This window comes from Neoarthrinium moseri (assembly GCF_022829205.1).
Source record: "Neoarthrinium moseri strain CBS 164.80 chromosome Unknown scaffold4_Wmoseri_CBS_16480, whole genome shotgun sequence".
NCBI lineage: Eukaryota > Fungi > Ascomycota > Sordariomycetes > Amphisphaeriales > Apiosporaceae > Neoarthrinium > Neoarthrinium moseri.
In genome coordinates, this window is record NW_026055118.1 from 559087 (window position 1) to 582025 (window position 22939).

At 56.5% G+C, this 22939-nt stretch overlaps 9 protein-coding genes across 9 annotated transcripts; 3 read left to right on the plus strand and 6 right to left on the minus strand.

The window, feature by feature from the left end:
• Positions 1 to 824: 824 nt before the first annotated feature.
• Positions 825 to 1529, minus strand: JN550_001969 (uncharacterized protein; the record flags this gene model as incomplete). Its single annotated transcript, XM_049313211.1, has 1 exon — positions 825 to 1529. The coding sequence occupies one exon, from the start codon at positions 1527 to 1529 to the stop codon at positions 825 to 827; it is 705 nt and encodes a 234-aa protein (XP_049176030.1).
• Positions 1530 to 2617: 1088 nt separating this feature from the next.
• On the minus strand, positions 2618 to 4120 carry JN550_001970 (uncharacterized protein; the record flags this gene model as incomplete). Its single annotated transcript, XM_049313212.1, has 4 exons — positions 2618 to 3141; positions 3213 to 3320; positions 3376 to 3498; positions 3589 to 4120. 4 exons carry the CDS (start codon positions 4118 to 4120, stop codon positions 2618 to 2620), a joined length of 1287 nt encoding a protein of 428 aa, XP_049176031.1.
• Positions 4121 to 6159: 2039 nt separating this feature from the next.
• Positions 6160 to 7059, minus strand: JN550_001971 (uncharacterized protein; the record flags this gene model as incomplete). Its single annotated transcript, XM_049313214.1, has 2 exons — positions 6160 to 6956; positions 7008 to 7059. The coding sequence occupies 2 exons, from the start codon at positions 7057 to 7059 to the stop codon at positions 6160 to 6162; spliced, it is 849 nt and encodes a 282-aa protein (XP_049176032.1).
• Positions 7060 to 8023: 964 nt separating this feature from the next.
• Positions 8024 to 8869, plus strand: JN550_001972 (uncharacterized protein; the record flags this gene model as incomplete). Its single annotated transcript, XM_049313215.1, has 2 exons — positions 8024 to 8336; positions 8460 to 8869. The coding sequence occupies 2 exons, from the start codon at positions 8024 to 8026 to the stop codon at positions 8867 to 8869; spliced, it is 723 nt and encodes a 240-aa protein (XP_049176033.1).
• A 538-nt stretch (positions 8870 to 9407) lies between these two features.
• Positions 9408 to 11954, minus strand: JN550_001973 (uncharacterized protein; the record flags this gene model as incomplete). The annotated part of the gene is made up of 1 exon (XM_049313216.1): positions 9408 to 11954. One exon carries the CDS (start codon positions 11952 to 11954, stop codon positions 9408 to 9410), a length of 2547 nt encoding a protein of 848 aa, XP_049176034.1.
• An 865-nt stretch (positions 11955 to 12819) lies between these two features.
• On the minus strand, positions 12820 to 14142 carry JN550_001974 (uncharacterized protein; the record flags this gene model as incomplete). Its single annotated transcript, XM_049313217.1, has 2 exons — positions 12820 to 14011; positions 14078 to 14142. The coding sequence occupies 2 exons, from the start codon at positions 14140 to 14142 to the stop codon at positions 12820 to 12822; spliced, it is 1257 nt and encodes a 418-aa protein (XP_049176035.1).
• Positions 14143 to 15635: 1493 nt separating this feature from the next.
• Positions 15636 to 17322, plus strand: JN550_001975 (uncharacterized protein; the record flags this gene model as incomplete). Its single annotated transcript, XM_049313218.1, has 3 exons — positions 15636 to 16811; positions 16884 to 17112; positions 17174 to 17322. 3 exons carry the CDS (start codon positions 15636 to 15638, stop codon positions 17320 to 17322), a joined length of 1554 nt encoding a protein of 517 aa, XP_049176036.1.
• A 1563-nt stretch (positions 17323 to 18885) lies between these two features.
• JN550_001976 (uncharacterized protein) lies at positions 18886 to 19591 on the plus strand (the record flags this gene model as incomplete). The annotated part of the gene is made up of 3 exons (XM_049313219.1): positions 18886 to 18898; positions 19081 to 19149; positions 19221 to 19591. The coding sequence occupies 3 exons, from the start codon at positions 18886 to 18888 to the stop codon at positions 19589 to 19591; spliced, it is 453 nt and encodes a 150-aa protein (XP_049176037.1).
• A 764-nt stretch (positions 19592 to 20355) lies between these two features.
• On the minus strand, positions 20356 to 21187 carry JN550_001977 (uncharacterized protein; the record flags this gene model as incomplete). Its single annotated transcript, XM_049313220.1, has 2 exons — positions 20356 to 20732; positions 20848 to 21187. 2 exons carry the CDS (start codon positions 21185 to 21187, stop codon positions 20356 to 20358), a joined length of 717 nt encoding a protein of 238 aa, XP_049176038.1.
• Between the last annotated feature and the right edge of the window lie 1752 nt (positions 21188 to 22939).

The window sequence follows — 22939 nt, forward strand, 5'->3', positions numbered from 1 at the left end:
CGACGATGCGCTCTTCCCCATGTCGGTCCCCATGGGATTTCAACGTCCCATGTAGTTCCGCTTTCAGTAATGGCCTGAGACCCATCCGGTGTTCTGACTCTAGCGTCACTGCTCCATAAAAGTGCCATATGCTACGCTGAGCCCTCAAACGTGGCTATACACTGTCTCATGGGTCAGCATTGTGGCAACTGACAATGGCAGGCATCAACAGGAACGCACAGCATCCATTCAACTTGCTATGGAAGACGAAGATGCATTTCTGCCGTATTCAGCACAATTCAGAGAACCGACTTCATTTCTACCAGAGATAGTTCCACTTTTTCCTTTGTCTATTTGTAGTTTCCTCTGGCCTATCATGAGACAACGTAGAAATGCCAAGGCACGCTTTGAACCAGACCCACAACTCTCCTATTCGACTAACGGTCAACTAATATAGACGTCTCAGTGACGGACTAGTTCTATGGCTTAAACATAGTAGGGTCCTCTAATGGCCCGGGTTGATTAAGGTGGCTTTCTGGGCATTCATACATGAGACGGTCGACTTACCGCAAGCCTGAGCAGTAGTGTTACTGGTAAGAATGGCTGCTCTCTGCGTTTGGCGTCCTGGAGGCATCGACTACCAAACGACTTAAATCTGTCTTGGTGTAAATGAAACCAAATAATGGGAGCTTCGCAGGTACAATCAAGGAAGGCAACTTCTGATTTGTATATTATCTACGAGACCCTGACGACACGACCAAACTACACATCATCAGGCGTCATTCCAATCTTTAGAACCTCCCGTTTTCGAAGGGCTCGCCCGTTTATACCTCCACCACCAAGATTCAAAACCATAAGCCAAGGTCACTCCTCCGCTGTGGTATATTCTTTGCCAACTCAGCAGACTTTTCCCGCTCCAATAACATTCTTAGCCTCCAGAAGTCATCCTTATGCGGATCCCAATTTCCAGCTAGCCTGCGGCAGAGTCGCTCTGGCAGGTCCTGTGCCCTCAGCATTTCGGTGTTGAGACGCTTCACCAAATACCATAACCGTTCGAATTGGATCATGGTGTCGTAATGATCGATTATCAAGCGCCGTCGGTGTTTCTTTTTACATATCGTGTCTTCCTTCGTCTCTCTGTCACAGGATGTCGCTTTTGACTTTTTCTGTCTGTACTTGTGCAGCATGGACTTGAGACTCGTCTCGGCCCAGTCCAGCTCTTTCACTTGATTCCGTATCTTCCTGGTCTTGGCCAGCCGCCAGGTCACTGGAAGCAAGACACAGGCTCCGATCCATGCCTGTGGTTGCAGCCCCTCGGGGTGATCAAATACCCACGCAATCTCGGCTTTGCTGAACAAAGGTGCATCGTCGTAGATAAGATCGTCGTTTTTCGGGACATCTTTAGCCCTCAGGAACGACTCGAGGCCGCAGCCTGCATTGTATTTCTCCGTCAAGGCATCGTATTCGATCCTTTCTTCCGCGACGAGCCTTGTCCGAAGTTTCAGCGGATGAGCTCTCAGCCATGGTTCATTCTCAAAGATATCCACCATCTGTGAGTGGTTCGTGTTCCATTGTGCAAGAAACTCGTTGCATCTCCCGCAACCCCCGAACGCCGGCTTCAACACATTCTTAACATACATAGGTGTGACTTTCCGGTCGCCCTTCCAAGTATGCAGACAGCCGAACGAGATGACGCCGGCTGTCTTAAAACACGTAGGGCATTTACCCCTTCGTGCATCATGCTGGGTAGGATTGCTACTACGGTTCCACCAGGCGTCGAGGCACTCAGGATGGTAATAATGCATAAGTCGGCCACAAGGGTCGACTGTATTGCACAGAGGGCTCTGTTCCCAGCAGATTGGGCACTCAACCTGTGTAAATCGGTGATCTTCAAGTACGCCGAGGCCTTGAATATGTGTATCCTCGGGTGGTTTTTGCGCTGCCGGTTTCTTAGAGCTACCTATGGCTGTACTGGATTGTGCCGCACCCATAATTAGAGTCGTAAATGTATGCTTATGGCTTTGAACTAATGATCGCCTGTCCAGACTGCCAAGAAGGAGGTGTAGGAATTGTTGTGGATCTGACGCTCTTCCAGAAGCACCCAAGAGTTTGAAAAAGTCAGTACAAAGAATTGAAAGACAATAGCTCATAGGCTGAGTTCCTTTAAGTATTCTCACTCATCGAATCTCCGAAGTGCAGTTTCTACACCAAATCCTGGTGAAACTATGTGCTCCCTTATACTAACGCAGCAGTAAACAAAGTTTCCTAGCAAGCGATGGTTACCGACTCACCAGAAACTCTATTTTCGGTACCTTAAAGGTCTATTTCATCACTCTCAACAGATCAACCGAAAGCTGCCAAAGCTGCTCCCCCCAAAAGACCATATCATACACAAGAAAAGAATCCCGTATCGGTCAGACTTAGGACATATGATTCAACCCGAAGAGGTCGAATGCATAGATTAGCTGGCTTCTGCACCTAGTAATGGCATTCCATTGAGGCCCCTGACCTGCAGAGTAGATACGCAATACTTGAAATAGTGCCTTCCTTTAAAACAGCTCAGGTCTGCATTAAAACTTGTCTCATGGTGATACCATCTTATCAGATGTCATTCTATTCTTTGATATACACGAAATGTTTATATTTGAATAGAAACAGCATTGAAGTTAACATGCCCCGAACTCGGACACGATCCCGAAATTGCAGGCCCAGTAGTCGATTTTCCACCAACCGTGACAGTAACGTCTCCGGTCTTGCCGGCGAAGCTGACTGTGTAGAAGCTCGCCTTGCCCTTGGTGCTGCTTGCCTTGACCGTCTGACTCGCACCGCCGATGCTGACTGTGATGTCGGCCCCGGGCGAGTTGGATAAGGCGATGACGCTGATCACATCGTCGGTGCCGTCTGCTGCCGAAGCGCTGCCTCCCTGGCCCCAGACTGTGCCTCCGTCGCCGCAGACCGACTTAGAAGTCGTGCGGTACCATGCCATCGCGCCCTCGGACGGGAGGGCTACATCGGTGTTGCCAGCCTTGTATGCGGCGATGAAGTAAGGCAGGACGAATCGGAAGGCCGTATGATCGAAGCCGTTGACGTATCCTTCGGCACCGCTTACAATTTGGGCGGTAACAGGGTTGTTGATGTAGCTAGACTCGCCGTAGTCGTTCCCTGTGCATCGTTAGCCAAATGCACTTGAGGTACGCAAATAGGTGATACCACTCAGGAGGACGTTGACTCACAGGTGATGATCTCGATGTAATCTGGCAGGATATCCAGAGCCTGCGTCCAACGGTTGAACCACAATGTGTCACTGGTGGAGTACCAGTTCTTGTTGTACTGAGGAAGGTCTGCGCCAAGTCAACATCTACTCTAGCTGGGGGTGTAGAAGGAGATGTCCCATACCAGTGTAAAAGTAAGGGCTCACTCCCATCATGTAAGCCTTGTTACCCAATGCCGACTTGTACTGAGTATCTCCATCTGTCGAGAGCGTCTTTGAGTTGGAGTACGGCCACGCACCCCAATTGACTGGAGTGGAACACTCGTCAGCGAACGTCTTCCGTATTATTTTTTGTAGCCGCCTTGGAGCTTAGCCAGAGCAATGTCAAGTGGACTTACAAGCACCGTCAATCAGTGAAGCCTTGGCCCCGACACCCGAGGGTCCTAAACTGGACCAGTCTGGGACCAAGAAGATGCCGCCCGTTGCTGAACGAACGGTCGCCCAGTTGCCCGCCCAGTCAGGGCCCTCGAAGGTACTGACAAGAGGGAGGTTGTTGACCTTGAACTGGGCCGCATTCCCCTTGAACTGGTTGATCAGGCTGTTGACCTGGTCCGTCGTCCACGACGAGGCAGCCATGTCGAAGCTCAGGAAGAGGCTGAACCCGGCACTGCTGGCCGCATCGTATGCGAGTAGCAGCTGCACGCCGTTCCAGCTGTCTGCGGACCCGACGTTCAGCGCGAACCCATCGATACCCGCGCTCTTGGCATCGGAGATGTCCTTTTCCCATTGTGACGAGGCTTGCCCAGAGGTCAGGCCGACCATATAGTGGGCAAAGACCTTGCGGCCGCCGTCGGCTCGCTTGGAGGGGTTGACCAAGCCAGCTACTTGCGTAGCGGCCAGCAAAATGGAGGTCACCAGCTTCGGAAGCATTCTGAGTTGCTTGTCGAGAATAAGGGGGCTCAGACACCACAGTAACTTGAGGCTGGACGGTGACGTGGGTTAAATACACAACTTGCGTATCACCCCTCTTCAGCTTCAAGCTACGCTAGTGACCAGGATGGGCCTGCTGGTATCACCTTAGGGAATACAACGTGGATTTGGTCGGAGTACTCGGGCGGGAGAACGGCTTGGGGTTTTCCAATATAGTCGACCTTTTGCAATTAACGGAACCGAGAATGAGCGCGCGGACTAGGATGCTGTGAGGCTTAGCGGGCACTAGTACACTTGTGTGCCCAGAACTGCCAGGGTCTGACCAGCCATTGTGCTGCCGTGCCGCAGACAAGCATTGCATTCTCCAGCACTTCAGGCGAATCTCGAATGAGCACTGACATCATTACAGGGGATCCGCTGGTAGACTCCAGTTTCCTCGGCACTAAAGACTGCTACAGAACGGTGAAGGATTAGCGAAGGAATCGATTGCATACTAATGTGGTTACATTTTAATCTGTAATCAGGACCACGCTTGTCACTCAGGAGCCCACTAAAGGTTATAAATAGATTGGGCTAGTTTGGCCATAGGCTTGTTTCCGTTCGACCTATAATCAGCTGATGAAACGAAGGCAATTGGCATTACATAGTTTATTTGCGCATACAGGTAACGTTATACGTGAGGGCATGTCTACCGCATGCCAATGTCTAGATATGGCATCAACGAGGAGATGCGACAGTCAGACCCTTGTTAAACAATGACAACCAGGGGAACCTAGTCACTCTAGTATAGCGATGAAGAATTAGGAATATTCCATACCTATGTATGTTGAAACATCGTGTGGTGTCTCTTCAATTAATTGTACTCACCTGTACGTTGTGACTTATACAAAAAGTTTCTCGTAGCTGACCATGCCCAATCCGCGACCCCTTGTAATAGAAATGTATACTGACGTAGGTCGAAGTTCTCGGTAACAACTCTTGTATTTTCCAGGACGCTAACTTCCGGTGATCCATTCCTCATCCCACTGTCGCGCACACGTAGCGTGATGCGAAGAACGCAACGTTGCAACTGTATTGTTCAAGAAGTGGTAATATGTCTGGTATTGGTAGTAGACTGCTGGGTGCCACAACTCCGAAAGCAACTAAGGACACGTCGGAGACCCTCTCTAAACCGCTGTCCCTTGCCGTCTCACGATACCCAGGCCGGTGTCATTCTAGCCCTCTGCCCTTGTTCTTGAGGGAGTGTTGCCTCGACCAACAGATCGTCTAGCTACTTCACCCTTGCACCCTGCAGTACCATTTACGGCTAAGCTGGTATTTTGAGTAGCGTATCACGAGACAGTCTCGTAGTTTGGACGCTACTATGAGACGAATAATTACCCATGCGCTGGTTCGTGGGACCAAGTTGGATCCAGAGGACATCAGGTGATGAGGGAAGTGTTGCCACGAATTTTCCTGATATAATGCCATGCCGAGTGGCTTGTCTCAAGCTAGGAGGTACAGGGATATTTTGCAGATGAATCTTTCCGGATCTGATTAGCGGAGTATCCATTGCTTGAGTACATGCAACATAGCATGGCCTGGCTTGTGACTAGGAGAACTTGTTAAGCAACGGTGAAGGATGTCGTGGAGGATATACAGCAATGATGTAACGGAAGATCCTCCGAGCCCAATTTTTCGACGCGCTACCACATTTCCATACAGGTAACCAGTATCGAAAATACTGAGAAGTAGCAGGAGTGCATTGCGCCACAGCACATATCATGGAATACTATTCTTTGGCGAATACATAGCTCGCTCGCCTTACGCCTACCCCTATGCACTCGATAACACGCTCTCGTCTCTTTACGTCGTCTGTCAGATCCAGACACGTACTATGCCACCTGCAAGAGGTACCATCCAGCCCCCAACGTATATCTACAAGGATGGACCCCCAAAGATATGTGCTGCTATTATGAAGGACTGTCCACTTTGCCCCAAAGAGGGGTGTAGCAAGTGGCCGAGCAGGACCGAGCTCCCTGGTCGAATACTACCCACCTCTAATGGAGCATAATCATGCCGCCATTAGCACAGACGACCTGTCCCGTACACCAGGCGGCGTCCTGGCCGCACAGCATGGCCACGATGCCGGCGACCTCGTCGACGTAGCCGGGGCGGCCGCCGCTGGTCTTTGCGTCCTCGACGAGCTCGGGGGCGTCGACACCCTCGCGGGCGCGCATGAGGGGCGCGTGCTCGATCCAGCCGCGGATCTCGCGCTTGAACTCGTCCGTGTTCTTGGCGTACATCTCGCCGAGCACGGGGCCCGGGTTGACGGCGTTGACGGTGGCGCGCTCGCTCAGCTCGCGGGCCCAGGTGCGCGTCATGGCCTCGAGCGCGGCCTTGGTGCCGCCGTAGACGGACTGCTCGATGAAGCCCGCCGACGACGACACGGACGACAGGTTCACGATGCGGCCGGAGCGGTCCCGCGGCAGGTACGGCTCGGCGGCCTGGGTCAGCAGCAGCGGGCCCAGCACGTTGACCTTGTAGGAGAAGTCGAAGTCGTCCACTGTTACTTTCGTCAGCGGGTTGTTGGCAGCGACGCCGGCGTTGTTGACGAGGATGTCAATCTGCAGCTTCCCGTCCGGACCGGCAAACGCATCCTTGGTCGCCGCGATCAGTTGACTCGGGCCTTGTGGCGTGCCGAGGTCAGCGCTGACTGTGATGGTCTTGATCTTGTGTTCGGCTTGCAGCTTCTGGGAAAGCGACTCGGCCAGGGATTGGGAGGATGGCGATGTGTATGCCAGGACCAAGTTGGCGCCGTATGAGCCTAGCTTCGTGGCTATCGCCGTGCCAATGCCTACGCCATGTCAGCCAGGCATCTTCACGTTACGCCATGGCTGGATAATACCTCGCGATGCACCTGTCACTATAGCCAGCTTCCCAGCAAGTAGGCGGCTCATTGTGCCGGCTGTGTGTGAGGGGTGAGTGTGTGCCGTGATGTGTAAGTGAGAAGCGCCGGTTCTGGAGGACCCGTCGCTATAGTGGCTATACACAAATTGGCGTACGGTTTGGAAGCACAAGGGGTGGGAAAGGAGAGAATTTGGTTCTTATATGAAGATGGATACTGTGTAGGCCGGGTTTCAAGTCGATTTATACAACACACATAATTCCTCCAATCCCGAAGCGCTTCCGATATGCGCCTGTAACAGTTCGACGATACTCTTACACCGAGCTGCCGACAGGGGACCTCAGAAAGAGCTTTGATATTGCGGTAATGACATGATGGAGCTCTGATCAACTTGCCCCGCCGGCGACAGTCGACCCCACAGCACCGGGCGGCTGATTGATACTTTCGCCCTCCTTTGGTGCGTACCGTGAAGCTTGCATTCATGAGCTCATTCAGGTACCGGTAGATCACAGGCCCAGACGGTCCCCTGTTCCTGAGCTGCAACCTTGGAAGCTCCCGAGGTCGTTGGGTCAGCATCGGATGCATGCGTCGCATGTCCACAGCCCTGAAGGTGACTGGGCGAGTGGGCGACTGGGACAGGACGGACGCCTGAGAGGCTGGAATGCCACCGGCTAGCGGGCATGAGGACCACTGAAGCCCCCGGGAGCCGAGCGAGCTTTGGTGGGGGTTTTGACTCTCTCGGGGTTTTACAGTCCGACAGCTCCAGCGCGCACCCACCCAGGCCACCGTAAGCGTGCAGTGGCTTGAGCCCTGGCGGCATGCTCCAATTATCTCTGAGCCGCACCTGTCGGAGACCAGTCACGACGACCTCCAACGAAAGCAGCCCAGCGAGCCCCAGCCCAGCTCAAGCCTGTCCGCCCGCCCAAACCCCCGAGTTCCATCTCTGCTACCGCTTGCGACTTTGCGCCTCAGACCACACGACGACAAGGGCCGCCGCCGCCGCCGCCGCCGTCACCATGGATATCCGCCTGCTCCGCTCCAGCGACATCCCGCTGATCCAGCATGCCAACCTCGAGAACCTGCCCGAGAACTACTTCATGAAGTACTACCTGTACCACGCCCTGTCCTGGCCCCAGCTGTCCTTTGTCGCCGTCGACGTCAGCCGCCCCAAGAAGACCCCCTACGACTACCCCAAGATCGTCGGCTATGTCCTGGCCAAGATGGAGGAGGAGCCCACCGACGGCGTCCAGCACGGCCACATCACCAGCTTGTCCGTCATGCGGACGCACCGCCGCTTGGGCATTGCTGAGAAGCTGATGAGGCAGAGTCGTACGTTTCTTGTTCTTTTCTTTGCAACCTGAACCCTGAAAGCTGGAGGGGGGGTGTAACCTGGGAGGAAACACGACGAACAGAGAAAAAAAGTAAGCTAACATGTGTGTCTGCCCGTCCTAGAACTCGCCATGGTCGAGACCTTTGGCGCCCACTACGTCTCGCTGCACGTGCGCGTCAGCAACAAGGCCGCCATCCACCTGTACAGCGTGACGCTGGGCTTCGACCGCGAGAAGACCGAGGCCAAGTACTACGCCGACGGCGAGGACGCCTACTGCATGAAGCTGGACCTGTCGGCCATCCGCGACCAGATCCAGGAGGCCCGCCAGGCCGGCCCGGACGCCGAGCCCGAGGACGAGGGCGAGCCCGTCGGCGACGTCGGCAAGGCCGGCGACGAGGGCAAGCAGGGCCAGGACCTCGCCGCCCGCCCCAAGGAGCAGAAGCGCAAGGTCAAGGTCGGCCGCGCCCTCGGCGTCGCCGGCCTGGTCGAGAAGGACGAGAGCAGCGCTGGCGGTGCCGCCAAGAACCCCTAGGGTGGGTGTCATGCGCACGACAGGCCCCGCGATGCCGTCAACGGCGCCCGCGGGAGAGAGGCGGCCGCCTCAGCTCAGCTCTGGCACGAGCGTCTGCTGGTTGTCGAGCGGGAGCGGGCCTTGGACAAGGAGAACAACAGGCTGTAGGACGCCATGCGGGCGGGCTGTACTATGGATTTGGTCATGGCATGAAAAACCGGCGTCATGGTTGGGAGGGGGGAAAAACTCATTACGCTGCATTAGAAAGTCATTTTGTCCTTGTGCCTGAGCATAGACAATGTGGACACGGAGAAGAAATTCAGGGGCACGAGTGTAGAGTTCGTGCAGAACCAAAGGCGTCGTATACGTTGGCTTGGTTTGATAGCTACGACGATTAGAAATGCATAGATACCACACACGCATGAGCATGAGCATGGACGGGAACGCCTGGGTTGACGGCTGTATTTAAATCACGCTGGTAGATCATCACTCATATCGTAGCAAGCCCCCTATTCCCTTCCGTCCTCAACCTCACTCAAGTAGTGCTATCAACACACCCTCACGCATACTTGGCAGAGTCCCTCTCACTCTCGGCGGCAAACTCGCCATCCGCCTCGATCCTCAGCCGCTCGACCTGCGCACTTAGCGCGTCGATCTCGCCCTCCAACGTCTCGGCGTCCAGCTGCGCCTGGCTCGGCCCGCTCTTCTTGGCGTCGCCCAGCCCGGCCTGCGCAGCCGCGATGCCCTCGGCCTGGACCTCCTGCTGCAACGCCTGCAGGGTAACCCGCTTGGTGTGGATCTGCGCCTCCAGCTGCTCCGCGGCCTGGTACTTGGCCGCCGAACCCTGTTGAGTCTCCCGAGCCTGCTGCCCCTGACCGGAGCCGGTGCCGGAGCCAGAGGGCCCGGCCGGCTCGCCGCCCCATGCCCGGGCGTGCGCCGCGTTGGCGTGTTTCCACGCCTCGGCCCGCACCTCGGCAGCCGATGCCCAGGCGGCCGCCCTCAGGGCTGCGGCACCCTCCCTACGGCGGCTGGACTCCCCGCGGGAGCGGGCGGCCTGTTCCTGTGCCTGGGCGTGCGCTGCTTCCCGCTTCCTCGCAGCCTCCTCGAGGGCGATGTCACGCTTCCGTGCTGCGTCTTCCCTCGCTCTAGCCGCCTGTGCCAGCGCGGCCTCGCGCTTCATGGCCGCCTCCTCCCTGTCTCTGGCAGCCTGAGCAAAGGCCGCCTCCCGCTTCCTGGCGGCCTCCTCGAGTGCGAGCTCGCGTGTCAGGGCCGCCTGTTCCCTCGCCTTGGCCGCCTGTTCTAGGGCGGCCTCGCGCGTCCGCGCGGCGTCAGCCCGCGCCGGTGCACCTACGGCTTGCTCGTAGGCGGCGGCGTAGGCGTTTTTGTTGCGTCGCCCGGAGCCGAAGCCGCTGAAGGGGCCAAAGTGGCTGCCGCGTCCGTTGCCAAACCCGCCGAAGAACCCAGGCATCCCTGAACGGCCAGGGCCGAAGAATGCGTCTGGGCCGTGGCCCGGCATCGGCGGAACGGGTGGTACGGGTGCCATGACCGGCATGGGGGGGACGGGGGGAATATGGGGCATGCCAGGGACCGGCACGGGGCCATGCGACGGCGCGAACGATGACTGAGGAAAATCACCCCCGTTCTGTTGCTGTCTCTCGCCTTCCCTTTCAGCACGCCCCATCTCCCGCCTTTGTCGCCGGCCCTCTTTCCGCTCCGCGCGGCTCCTGCTGCGCCTGGCTCTGCGCTGCGCCCTCCTCTCGGCCTTCCTCTCCTTCTTGGCGGCCCGGAGCGTCGCCCTCTGCGTCTTCTTGAGGCTCTTGAACTGTTCGAGTAGCACCTTGATCTCTTCCTTGTCGACTTTGGTTATGCCGGCAGCGGGCTTCGGCAGGGACTTGGCGGCCTTGATCTCGGCTCTCACTCTCTTCACGTCGGCCTTGCTGACAGGCTGGTCAGGATGGCTCAGCCAGGCTTGAACGGACGTCCTCGCCACGGGGATCTGCGAATCCCGCAGATCGTCCCAGTCGGGCAGCGAGCCGACGGAAGAGACAGTCGAGTCGGAGGAGGAAGATGAGGTCGTGCTACAGCTGCTCGATCTGGATCGATGCTTGCCACCACCCCGTCCGCCGTGGCGATGATCATGGATGTCGTGTCGCCCGCCTCCACGGCCGCGGCCATGGTCGTGGCACTCTCTTCCGTGACCGCGGCCGTGGCCACCGTGGAAGCTGTCATTCACGTCCCGGCCATGCCAGCGGACGCCTCGGCTGTCAACCTCAAAAGCATTGCCAATGGCCACACGATCCCCATCGATCGAGATCGGCCCTACTTGCAAGCCGCGGTCATGAATGTTCATCCCGAACCTGTTGCCGAACAGGCCACGCCACCCACCTCGCTGTTCAGGCTGTTGGCCGGCCATAGGCGCATCTCGGCTGGCATTGCTATCGAATGTGCTGTTCCACTCACCGGGCATCCTAGCCTTTGGCTCGGCGGCGGAGTCACTGGTGAGCTTGATCGTTGCTCCTCTGGGAGCAAAGAAGCCTACGTTCCACTCGCGCACAGTATCCTCAAACCGCCTTCGCTGGCTGGAAGTTCGGAGCTGGTCGAGTTGCGCCTCCGTGGCAGCGCGCGTGGAAGCGGTGGACCGCGCATCATCCTCGGCCTGAAGCTTGCGGTCGATAATAGCAGCGTTGGTCTTCTCGGCATAGTCAGGGATCAAGTAGTTGATAAAAGTCCTCCAGTCTCCTAGGGTGACATCCCGCGCAGATGCCCAGTTTGGGTATGGGAAATCCCCTGGCGACGGGTCATCGGAGACTCTAATTTCATGAACTACGTTTGCTGTATTTCCTGGTGGCCCCGATATGGGTCGGGAGTCAAAGTAGACTTGCGCAGATGCTGTGGTTTGGACGTCGTCGGTGCTGGCAAAGTCGTAATGCGAATCCCGTGGCGTGTCCGGCGGGGTGTAGATGATGTTGCTGTGCGAGGACGATGCAGCAATGGACGCATTGTCGGCATGGTTGTTGGAGCCACTGCTTGTCAATGGCGTGTTGCCCGGCGTAGAGTAGATATCTGTTTCCGAGTACGGCGGAGGTGGAGCATCAGGGTGCTCCATCGTGACAATCCTGGGGGCGAGCGATGCAAATCTTCAAGGTTTAACTTCCGGTAGCAACTGTATGGTCATCTACGGGGAAAGAAATTAGAATTCTCGATTCACAGCGCACTCGAGAGAATTGCGATGGGTTGTCGTCGGAGTCGACGGTGAGGGAATAGTAAGGCAATCCTTCGGATGACATTCGCATTCATAGTAATCCTTCAAATGGCTGCCTAGCCCGGCGGGCTGTCAATCGTTCTATTGATACGCCTAGCTCTCTAAGCTCCCAGCCCTGCCAGCCAATGGGCCACGGCCCGCAGCTAGGGACGGTCGCAGCGGCGAAGGATCCATGGAGAGCAGCTGGGGGACACTGGTTTTACGTAGGGCTACGGGCTGGGCGAGCTCGGCTCGTAGACCGAATGCGAATTGTACTGACGTGCAGGCTCAGCCCCTCCAACCACGACGCCAGGCACCTTTCACCCCACCTTCTTGGGCTTGTGCCGCTTGCGAAGCTCATGCACGGGGGACCCTTGCGCTGACGCGGCCTCCAGTACACCACATCTTACAGGCAGCATGGAAATGAGTCAACATTCAACTCCAACACACGTGAGGAATCCCAAGGCGAAGGCGGGCGTCGGGTCTGCCTGGAACTGCTCAGAGATGGGTCGGCAATGTCCGAGGTCAGCGCATACCATGAAGGCGTACAGACAACCCCTCGCTCATCACACAAGCTCGACGAGCACCGGCGTCTGGGGTGGCCTGTCTTCTTCGCACGCCTGCCACTCCATGTTTGTGTGTCATCCCGTAAGCCTGGGCCCATGTTAATGAAGAGCTTGCCGCGTCGGGCTTGCGCCGGGAAGATCGTCGGGAGATAAGATGCGGTTCTCTATTTGCGAATCTTTCCATATAGGTCCAGTGATACCTCGGCATCCTTGTAGTGGTCGGTGATGATAGAATGGAGATGGTCCCGGGAATGCGCTCCAAGGTTTGTAATGTAAGTGTCGATAAGCTCGGCGGGGACATATTCCGAGACGGCGTTCTTGACTCGGACGTTGTTGACCATGGCTCCATCGGAGAAGTTGACATATCTCGAGGGATCACCCCACTCGGTCGCGAGATCTTGGTTCGCTTGGGTGTCAGGGCTCAGCTTGTAGACGCCGCCGAGCACGATGACGGTCCGCCCCGAGGCGCGAGCAGCACGCGCAACTGCTGCCGCTCCCGCATCAACCGTGATGCCGCCCGTAGCCGTAATGGCGCGCGCACTCAGGATAACCTTGTTGACCCGGGTCATGTATGCCATGAGACCCGTGTTCATGACGTTGATCAAGGTCGAGCCATTCGCTGCCAGTGACTTGCGCAGTATGGCATACGGATCTTCGGCGGTGACTGTGGCCGGGTCCGTCACCACCAACACGGTGAACCTCCGCTTCGATCGCGTGAGGAATCTCTGAACCGTCCTCGACGGCTTGTGAACCAGGACGTAGTCTCCCGGGTGAATTACGATATCCGAGTACCCGCACAGCTGGTCGTCCACCTGCTTGATCTCGTCCATGATTTCCTCAATGCCATCTAGAACCTCGGAGCGGAGCGCAGAGGCATTGGTGGCCAAGCCGTGCGCCAACGGGGTGGAAGCTCCAGAGCTTGCTGCAGGCGTTCCATCCAGCAAGAAGGACGGGGCGACGTCTGGATCGGCCAGGATGTTGAACATGGATTGGGTGCGGGTCAGGGACCCCAGGGCGCTGGCCATGGTGGGCCGAATGGGCTTTCCTGGGGGGCTGTCGAGCTTCAAGGGCGCCGAGTGCGGCGGTTCGGGGAGGACGTCGGAGCTGCCATCGTTATTGGCGTCGTTGCGGTCTTCTTGCGCCTCGTCGCGGATCAGGCCCAGGATTCTTCGCACCACGTTGCCAATGGTCAACTCGCGCGGCGAAGCGGCGACCAGCTTCCGGCCCACGGTCTGGACGCGCTCGAGGAGCTGGTTGACGTCGGACCACTTGTCACGGGCGACGACCTGGAGAAGGATGTGGGCGGTGGCGAGCGCACAGGACTCGGAGCCCTGGATCTGCCGTCGCTTGAGGAGGCTGGGGTTGGGGAGGAATCGTCAGCTTGAACATGGCCTCGGACGTGGGTGACCAGCAACTGCTTACGAGACGAGATAGTCGATGGATGCATCCACCGGTCGGCCTTTGAGAGAGTCGAGGAACTTGTCCATCGTGGGCGCAAAACCCCCCTTGGGTGGCGCCATGGCTAGGGAAGGCTGCTCGAGGAGCCTGGATGAAACGAGGGTAGGTGGTGGGCCCGAGGTCGCTTCTAGTAGCTCGAATTGTCGTGAGATCCGAGACGGATGAGTCAAGGACGGGTGACGATGCGGACTGCGATTGCTCGCCAAAAGATTCGTTCAAGATCAGTGTGAACGGACCAGAAGATAAACGATAGTCTTCAGATAGTCGAGCGACGGGCCAGGTGGGCAGGATGCAGGCGGGACACACGATGGTTGCGTGAGGAAACGAGGGTTTGCTGGCGAGAATGTGAAATCTCAAATTGTGTTCCAATGCGCGTGTGAGTCAAAAGTTCGTCGATTGTCGGATTGTCGGATTGTCGATTGTGGCAGGCCCGATCTGGCTGCGGGGTGGTTTTCCGTCTACAGCAATACTTGCAGGTAGCAGGCATTGGGGCCCGCTGTATTCTCGTGCTCTCCCACCTGGACGCTTCCAAAACCCCCCCGACAGTCACCGAGAATCCTTCTATCCAGCACATAAATTGGCAATTGGCATGTGGCATGTGGCATACGGCATCTGTTGGTGCAGCAGCCCCCCCCCCGGTCGCCTGGTCGTTTGCGAGGCTCTTCTTAGGCCCGGTGACGCCTGCTGGGGTCGCTACGAGTTAGACAGAGTCGAACCCCAGTTTGCCAGCAGGTCCGAGCCCCCCGGAAAGCCCCCAGCCCAGAGCGAGAGCCAGACCCAGGGCAGAGGCTCTCCGGGTGCAGGCAGCTGAGTTATTAACTAGTGGCTTGTGAGAGGATGCAGGTGATTGTGGAAACCGTGGCATTGAACTGCCGCCCGTTACATAGAACTGCTCTACTGCAATTACCTTTGTTAGCCTCTACCAGATCTGTCTGGCCTGCCAGTCAGTTCAGGCCAGTTGTGTCCAAATCTAGGGAGCTAAGGACCCCAGGGGGGCCCCCTTTTGGTGCTGCGCTTGGAAACTCTCGAGATAAGCTCATGCGTCGCCCTGTACATATTGTAGAAAGTCCGACGGCAATAGGATCAGATGCACTGAAATCTCGTTCGGCTTGGACCTCGGACTGCGCGCCCGGGAGTAGAAGACCTGGTCACCACGCGGCTGAACTGTAGGTACCAGATCGTCCCGTGAATCTCGGAGGATCTTCACTGTCGATGCGCACCACCCATCCCTCCAAGTCAGTTAGCTGGGTACGAACGGTAGTTAGCTAGGTCGTTTTTTTCCTCCCAAACTCCCGGCCGAGGCTGGAATAGGTCAACCCCAACTCGGACCCCATCACTCTTTGCACCACATCGTCAGATTCTCGACCCGACAAGACACACAGCGACGTGCGACGGGCACGACTCCCCACGCCGGACTCTGGTTGCCAGCATTGCGACGTCCGTCCGGATGCAATATTGACCAGTCCGCTGGCCTTGGCGACAGCTATCCATCCTTGATGGCTGCGGCGCCCGCTGCCAGAAGATGAACTCCCTCAACATAATCTCGGCCCGGGTCTCGCCCTCTGCCTCCCCGGCCCCGTCGCGATCCAACTCCCTGAGCCATGTCGGCCTGGCCGCCTCGTCGGACGAGAAGAAACCCGCCGACGGCAGGTCAAGAGACGACCCCCACGGCCGTCTGACAGTCGAGCCCGACGACTACATGTACGAAGAACGCGACGACGACGACGACGACGACGTCGACAACTACCACGACGAGAAGACGCCTCTCCTGAGCACCGACGACTCCAAGGACGCAAATCTGCGCGCACAGTCTTGGCACGTGTTGCCCAGTCGCCTGGTGAACAACCTGATCAACTCGCTACGCTGGGTGCTGTCTACCATTGCTGCTCCGGGAGTATACCTAATCGCCTGTCTCTACGACGAACAAGGCAATTTTGCCCCATTGCGTGAGCTCCGGGGCTTGTTCGGATATAGGGACGACACAAGGGAAATCGGCGCCCTTCACCACGATAACGCCCCCGGGGGTGAGCGGCCCCATACCCCTTCGCGACAGCACAGCCAGAGCGCGAGGGGCAAGCTCGCGAGTACAGCTACGATGCGGCCAGTCTTCTCCTCGGGATCCTCGTCCTCCGGACTCTCCTCGGAATCAGAATCTGATATGGCTACGGCCAGTGATGCGAACCGTCGCAACTCCGGATCCTCCGGCCGTCATTCGCGCTCCAAGTCCACCGAAGAGATTGCGCCCGCCAGGCGGTCCATCAGGATAAAACTCCACAGCGACGACGCCCTACGGCAAAGGAAACACAAGAAAGCAATGTCCGCCAGCGCCAGGGCGGGGAGTGGCGACGCCTCCGCCGACCTGTCGGCGCAGCTCAAGTCGCCCACCTCTCCCGTCGGCGCTCTGACCAAGTATCCCAAGACTCCTGCTCCTCCACGACCCTTGATCCCGCAGCGGCAGCCGTCGTACGTGCCCTACGAGAATCCGGACCCCGCGCACCTCAAGACCTTGATCCTGGACCTGGACGAGACCCTGATCCACAGCATGTCCAAGGGCGGCCGGATGGGCTCAGGACACATGGTCGAAGTGCGGCTGAACACGACGTACGTGGGAGCGGGAGGTCACCAGACTCTGGGCCCCCAGCATCCCATCCTGTACTACGTGCATAAACGGCCGCACTGCGACGAGTTTCTCCGCAAGGTCAGTACTGAGCTTGTAGCAGGACAAACGCTGCCGAGGTGCCAGACGCTGATTATAGTCACCCTGACCTAGATTTCCAAGTGGTTCAACCTCGTGATTTTCACGGCCTCGGTCCAGGAGTACGCCGACCCGGTCATCGACTGGCTGGAGTCGGAGAGGAAATACTTCACTGCGAGATACTATCGACAGCACTGCACCTTTCGCCACGGGGCGTTTATCAAAGATCTTAGTTCGATAGAGCCAGACCTGAGCAAGGTGATGATTCTAGACAACAGCCCGCTCAGCTATATGTTCCATCAAGGTAAGGGGAATCCCAGGGCCGTCGCGAGAGAACGAATGCTCATCACGTCTTCTTCTTACAGATAATGCCATTCCCATACAGGGCTGGATCAATGACCCAACGGATAATGACTTATTACATCTGGTACCATTATTAGAGGGGTTGCAGTACGTGTCGGATGTCAGAGCTCTACTTGCATTACGGGGAGGGGAAGACGGCTCGCATATATGAGGGTTTTCGAATAATTGTGTCGTGGCTACGGAGAGTGCAGAGACCGGAGGCCTTTCGGCTTCCCGTCGCCTTTCTCTCTTCCCACCACTTCTCTCTCTCTCTCGGGACAGCATTGTGGAGTTTCAAGTGTATATGTTTTATCCAAAGGCGGGCGACATGGGTTTGGTCTTTCTAGTATTCACATGGGAGCGCTAGAGCAAGCATAGCTGCATGCATAGTCGAAGCGCTGTTTTATGATTAATAGAAGCGCGGCCTCATGGCGAGTCCCGATCTAGACTAACGTTCCGTTACCTGGAAGTGCGAGAGAATTTCTTGGTGGCTGGCTGGGCTCTACGTTACCAGGCGACACCGTCATGGGCTGTGACCAAGTTTATTTTCTCAGGGGGGGTTTGTCAATGTCAAGAGGCCCCGTCGCAGTTCCAGTCCCACTTCCCCGCAAATTGCGACAGGAGCCGCACTGATTGATCGCCGCAAAAGTGGGCTGTCAAAATGGTGCAAAACTGTTGAAGTCACGATGACGGTGTGTATAGCAGAGCCGGGGTTGGAATCAACACAGCACGGACGAGAATTTCGCTCCTTGTGCTACGCAGATGTTTATACTCAGAGTCGATTATGTGCAAGTCAAGATGCTGGGCACGTTTTTAGCACCTAAGGGCAAATAGGCGCTACCACAGTTGCCGTTACCACCAGAAAATACGCCATGAAAACTTCCCTTGCATGGCATCATCTGCCAAAGTGGGTAAGCCCAGGAGAGGCTGCTCCTAGCGAGAGAAGGAAAAAGGCCCAGAAAAAAACCCAGAGCTGTGACAGGGCCCGGCTCTGGCCGTTTGGGGCCAGTCAGCTGCACACTGGGCAGAATGGGCACACCAGCACCTGGTCCAATCCCACTCCCGTGGTCGCTCCCATTCGTTCTCCCAAGGGAAATCTCCAAGCACCAGAAACAGCCCCCTCTCTGCTGCCCTCTAATCTGGCGAGGAGTCCAGCCCAGCCAATTAGCTGACACGCCCAGAGCTTTTTCGAGTCGAGAGCCAGAAAGAAGTTCTGGGCCGTTCTCTGCTCCCGTACTAGCTCTGGCGGACCCAGAGGACGAGCTTGGTAGTCGATTACGTCATTTCTGCGCTCGCCCACGCCAGAGCTTCTTCAGCTTTCCCATGCTGCCATTGAATCACGATGAGAGATCGAGAGGGAGCACGCGGAAGAAGGTGGGCAAGGGGACAAGCTCCGTTGCCCCGTCACGTAGTACGTAGCTAGCACTGCAGTTGCTTGTACCTACATGCGGGCATGGGCAACTTTGTCCGCGCTAGACGGGGCTCTCCATCTCAACAGGCTCCGGATCATTGTTCCTGCCGGTCTGTCGTCATTGCAGGTCGTCCAAGTCTTGCTGTCTAGTTCCAGTAGTTCGTCTGAGACAAGGCACAGTCAAGGCCCCCCCGAGGACAAATAAAAGCTGGCAGCCTCCTCCAAACTGCTTCTGTCTATTGACTTTTCCATCACTCTACACGTCTTCCGCAAATCAACTGAACCAATTCTTCCCCATCAAACCAACCAAACAAACCAACCATCATGTCTCTGCACTGTAAGGACCCTCTCTCTCACATAGCCGTACACTATTTCCCCAGAGGTTGGGGACGCTTGCCAGCTTGCTACATGGTCTGGCATTTGGTCATGCAGCAGCAGCGTCGTTGTCACCCTCTCTGTGGCCCTTCAGCTCCCGATATCTTTTACGAGGGACGTTCATACTGACTCTGTGATCATCAGACCTTCCCCCCGTCAAGCCCTCGGCCATTGCCCTGGGAACCATCTTCAACCACTCCATTGAGCTGGCTGGTAAGTTTTAACCCCTCTCGACAAACGCGTGTGTCAATTGGAGCATCTCACTAACCTCGGGCCTCGCACAGTCCTGACCCCTCTCTTCGGCCAGACCTACAACCGCGCCAAGATCGCCAACACCAAGGAGGAGTTCATCCGCTCCAAGGAGGCCACCGGCGCCGCCGTCGCCTGGGGCACGTCCCTGGTCGGCTCGGCCCTGCAGTCGTACGGAGTCGGCGCCCTGATCAACGCCACCGGCACCCTGAGCTACAAGGGCGCCGCCTACCTGGGCGCCCTCATCTTCGCCGCCACCTCGGCCCCGACCTACCTGGCCCAGATCTTCACCGAGAAGCGGCCTACGGACACGGTCGCCGTCGGCGCCCTCGCCAAGCTGTTCGAGACGGTCGGCCTGGCCACCTTCCTGACCTGGTGGGGCACCAGGACCAACCCCTTCGAGTAAACTCGTCCTCGCTTAGCATGAATTAGGAGTTTTTGAAAGGGGGAAACTGGGAAACTGGACTTTATGTGACATTAGTTTCATTAACGCGATGACGACTCGGATGAGACGAGGTTGAAAGGTGGTCAATACACCGCTTGTAGTAGTAGTAATACACTCACCAAACAAATGCAAGCCTTGGGAGGAATTCGAGACTCTGTGATACGTACCTGAATTATAGCTGTGGCGTCAAGTTCAAGTCTGATATCCAGCATAAGTGTACATCGGATATGATTGCGCGGGAGTTGTCCAGGTCTTGGTCGTTGAATCACCCAAAAATTTGAATCTCGTGCGTTGGGCCGGTGGGCCAGGTTAGTATGCAATCGATCACACGGCAGAAACAGCTGCATCCTCATGTCATCTTGCAAACACGCCTTTTATTCCCTACAAAATGTGTTGACATTTTCCTGAACGCCTAAGGCCAACCCAATGACCATGATCCGTAATGTGAAAATCGTTCGCGCCACGAGTACATCAGAGCTGCGGTGTACCTCCATCCTCTGTGTGCTGCCCCGGGTCTATGGAGCATAATATTGGTATCGCCCGTTCAGACAACCTCAAGGCCTTGGAGTGTGATTCCAGAGGTCGACGATGATGACTAACCTCAAAGCTTCCCCAGAAGTGCAGTCCCCATCGGCATCAATGACCAAGGACTCTCAGGGACGCACATGCCTCCGCAGCTGATAAACCATCCCTACACTTCCCAGTCGCAGAAGTTTGCCCGTTCCTTACGTGAACTTGAGCTGCTTGGCCTCCTTCTGCACCAGCTTGACCAGGTCCTTGTACGTCTCGGCAAACTCCTCGTCGCCGGCCTCGGCCTCGGCGTCCTTCTTGCCGGCCCGCTTCTCGGTGACCATGACGACGCTGGTGGGCCGCTTGGTGGCGCCCGCGGCGCCCAGCTCGGCGCGCGAGGTCACAAAGATGTAGGGCACGTTGACGTCCTCGCACAGCACGGGGATGTGGCTGATGACGTCCATGGGCGAGATGTCGCCGGCCAGGACAACGACACCGGGGAACGCCTGGTTCTGGGGGCCCGCGGGCGTCGACTTGCGGAGAGACTTGACGACCTCCTTCACACCGCGCTTCAGGGTCTTGTTCTTGGCAGCTGCAGTGACATATGTGCGTCAGTAATTGTTTTGGTGCGACTTTCTCCGTGTCTCCAGGGAAGGGGGAGCGACGGAAACAATGGAGACAACGGGGTGGGTTTTCTTCCGACTCACCTTTGCGCACCGACTTCAGGATCTTCTTGGTGCCCTTGTCGTCGGCCAGGGGACGCGCGAAGGGTACCAGGGCACCGACGACGGGCTTGACGACCTTGCCCTCACCCTCCTCGTCGTCGACCTCGATCTCGGTGACCTCGGGGGCCTTCTCGAGCGAGGCGGCGGCGTCAGACTGCAGCTTCTCGTCGAGGGCGGCGTTCAGCACGGCCGACTTGAGCTTGTCCTTCTTCTCCTTCTTCTCCTTCTTGTCCTTGGAGACCTTGGCGACACCGTCGGCCTCGGAGCGCTTCTTGTCCTTCTTGTCCTTCTTCTCCTTCTTCTCGGGTTTGGTGGCGCCCATCCTGACGGTTGTGCGTGTGCGTTCTAAAGGTGCTGCTTTTCTTGGCTGCCCGACGAATGAGATAGGATCTTGGGGGGTGTCGGCGGCACGGAGGGAACGAGGTCGTCGAAAAAAAGAAGTGAGTGGTCGTCGCCTGTGTTCTCTCTCACATAGAGCGCCGATAGGCAAGCAACCTCGAAATTTTTTGGTCAATTGAGAATTTCTGCGGGGAGGCATCGGCCAATGGGAAGCTCCGTTCTGGTGGGGCCTTTTGGCTGGGGAGCGTTGGTGGATGAATCGAGTCCAGTGGCTCAGTTAGCTTGAATTGCAACCACCGGCCACCCACAGCCGCAGCCTCGAGGCAATCGACTCTCAAAGCACAATTGCCTGAATTGCGGCTCTGCTGCAAAACCTGCGATGTTGCGAATAATAAAAGCCAAAGAGAAAGAGAGAGTTCCCCCCCTACGGCTGTCGCGTCTGTTCAGAGCTACTTAATTATCAATGTATTAAAAATGATAAATTGGAAAGGTTTAATGTCCTATACGCCTATTAAAACAGTAGGGCTGTACGGAGTAGTCCCTGCGCGCTATCGACTCCAGGTCCGCGGTTGCAGCTCTCGAGTAGAGCTTTACTTGTGTCCTTGGCCATCCGGTTGCCGATCTTTGTACGCGTTGTAGCAGACAGGCTTTCCTCTGCGATGGGTCCTCTAACCTCCAGGTAAAAGAATGTGTTGTTGCGCTGTAAGTTGACCTTAACGCCGACTTCCGAGCCATGAGACCCGGCAGGGGTTGACTTTCTGTTTCATCGACGAAAATAAAACTGGCGGACTGCAAAAACCCATGCGCTTTTTCAGCTGCTCTTCAACGGCGTAGGTCTCGATAAGCTTTTTGGCATCTCATCTCTCGCCTCGGCGTTCCTCTACCAAGCATCCGGCGCTGTTCATGATCGCCTGTTCAACTAGTATACCCAATTTGAGGAGTGCAACGCACGGTACCGGGCTTCCTTTTTGCGACCTCAATTGCCGCAGTAACATGTTTCGTCAAAAACATTTGCACTTGGTCCTACAAGACTGTTTATGATGCAAGTAATTTTTGGATCCGATGACATTTCAATCCAAGGCCTGAAAGCCGCTGTCACGCACCCTGGTTGCATCGTGGGCATGAATGTTGAGGTTCCTAAGCCACCGCGCTGAGAGATGTTTCCCTCACTTTCGTGGATTCCAGCCTATGAACTTGAAGCGAGATTCAGCTCTATGGTTCATATTCCCGTGATTGGCAGTGCACCGGCGCATTGCTGATCTATTTACATGAAGGCTGGTTGCTACCGCGCCGGCGAGCTCTTCCGTGCAGAGTGCTCATTATACGTGGCTAGTCAGGGGTAGCTCTTAAGCTTGTTTTAACATCAACGCCTGCCATTTGAGCCTCAACTGGACACACACAAGCAAGCGATATTGCCCCAGGCTTGTGAGCCAATGACCCCAAGTGCTTGAATTGAGGCTGCTGATTTGGCCGTACTCCCGACATGTGCATCAACAAGCGCCAGAGACCCGATAGGATCTCTAGGCATGAACTTGACATGGATCTTGTAACAGGTCTCCTTGAATGATCTACCCACCAGAATTGACCCCCATGCCACTTCAATCAAGCACAACGCCAAGCCGATAGCCATGAGCTTAGCTTTCTCTGACACCTTGCGAGCATTTCCTTGTCGCGTTCACGAGCTCGACCCTGGGAGATCCCATGTTCGGTTCAGCCTGGCCGTCTGCGGATAGCC